Consider the following 1,422-nt stretch of genomic DNA (forward strand, 5'->3'; position numbering starts at 1 on the left):
TCTCAACACACGCTCCCCTGGGTTGCTGCACTTTTTTTAAGGGTTGCTGGTAAATTACTAGCTTGTATTGATTTGAAAACAAGACTTGGATTGTAGTTGGTTTATTTGGTCTATGGTTGATCGATTCCGGTCTCTTGAATAGATATTAATAATCTTCAAAAATGTAACAAATAGTTTGAGCTCTAAATTGTTCTTATTCCTCAGATATTTATTCAGAATTGTGCCACAAATTGAAGCCCTGCCGGAACTTACATGGAATTCGTCAACAAGACCAAGATCAACAAATTCATCCTTCTTGGACTATCACAAAATCCACAGATACAGGTTATTTTATTCCAAATTTTTTTGTTATGTTACATGTCGACTCTTCTTGGGAATTTGTTGCTCATGGTGGCAGTGAGAATGGACAGTCGTCTGCACCACTCCATGTACTTCTTTCTGGTGAATCTCTCCTTCCTGGACATCTGCTACACTTCAATCATCGTACCCAAGATGTTGGTGAACATTGCTGTATCATCCAAAAACATCTCCTTTGCCGGCTGCCTTCTTCAAGTTTATTTCTACCTGCTCATGGGGGAAACTGAGTGTATCTTGTTGGCTTTTATGGCTTATGATCGATATGTTGCTATCTGTAAACCCTTACATTATAACATGATTATGAACCCTGTGTTATGTTTCAGGATGATCAGCGTCTCCTGGGTCACGGGTTGTATCATCTCCTCCATTGATATATACTTTATGAGCCATTTAAGGTTCTGTGGACCCACCACCATTGACCACTTCTTCTGTGAAGCTCCGTCTTTGCTGCAATTGTCTTGCAGTGATATCTCAGTTAATAACATTGTCACGATGGTCGGAAGCTCCATATTACTTGTAGTTCCCGTGTGTCTTATTCTTTTTTCTTACATGCACATTTTTTTGGTTCTTGTTAAAATCCGTTCTCGAAGGTTCAAGGCCTTCTCCACGTGTGTGTCACACCTCATCGTGGTGATCATTTTCTACGGGACAGCTACATCCATGTATATGAGGCCAAGGTATTCAGCTACGAATGTTACCGACAAAATGGTGTCTGTTTTTTACACAGTTGTTACCCCCATGTTGAACCCAGTGATTTACAGTCTGAGAAATAAGGACGTAGGAAGAGCTCTGAGACGGATGAAGAAATGGATGGCTGTTCAGTAATTACAATATAGGTGTTTACCTACTACTCATTGTTACTGGGTCGTTAAAGGTTTATTTTAAGTAGAGATCACTTTGATTACTGTTAATTCAATATTTTATGGCACCACCAATTCAAATGAGGGGTTCAGATCCTGTCTGGTTCAATACAGATGATCAGAACCTCAAACCGGGACTCTGCCTTATACGGATGTAGCCATCTTTATCTTGACTCTGATAACTTGCTGCAGCGTGATATCACAC

General features: G+C 40.0%; 1 protein-coding gene across 1 annotated transcript; it reads left to right on the top strand.

Annotated features, from left to right (window-relative positions):
* The first annotated feature begins 252 nt into the window (after positions 1-252).
* On the top strand, positions 253-1,182 carry LOC142760600 (olfactory receptor 2D3-like). Its single transcript, XM_075863789.1, has one exon. It carries the CDS (start codon positions 253-255, stop codon positions 1,180-1,182), a length of 930 nt encoding a protein of 309 aa, XP_075719904.1.
* The last annotated feature ends 240 nt before the right edge of the window (positions 1,183-1,422 follow it).

This window comes from Rhinoderma darwinii, chromosome 4, assembly GCF_050947455.1.
Source record: "Rhinoderma darwinii isolate aRhiDar2 chromosome 4, aRhiDar2.hap1, whole genome shotgun sequence".
In the NCBI taxonomy this organism is placed as follows: domain Eukaryota; kingdom Metazoa; phylum Chordata; class Amphibia; order Anura; family Rhinodermatidae; genus Rhinoderma; species Rhinoderma darwinii.

Excerpts from the sequence above, each read along its gene's own strand:
- LOC142760600 (XM_075863789.1), top strand. The coding sequence starts at position 253 with ATGGAATTCGTCAACAAGACCAAGATCAACAAATTCATCCTTCTTGGA.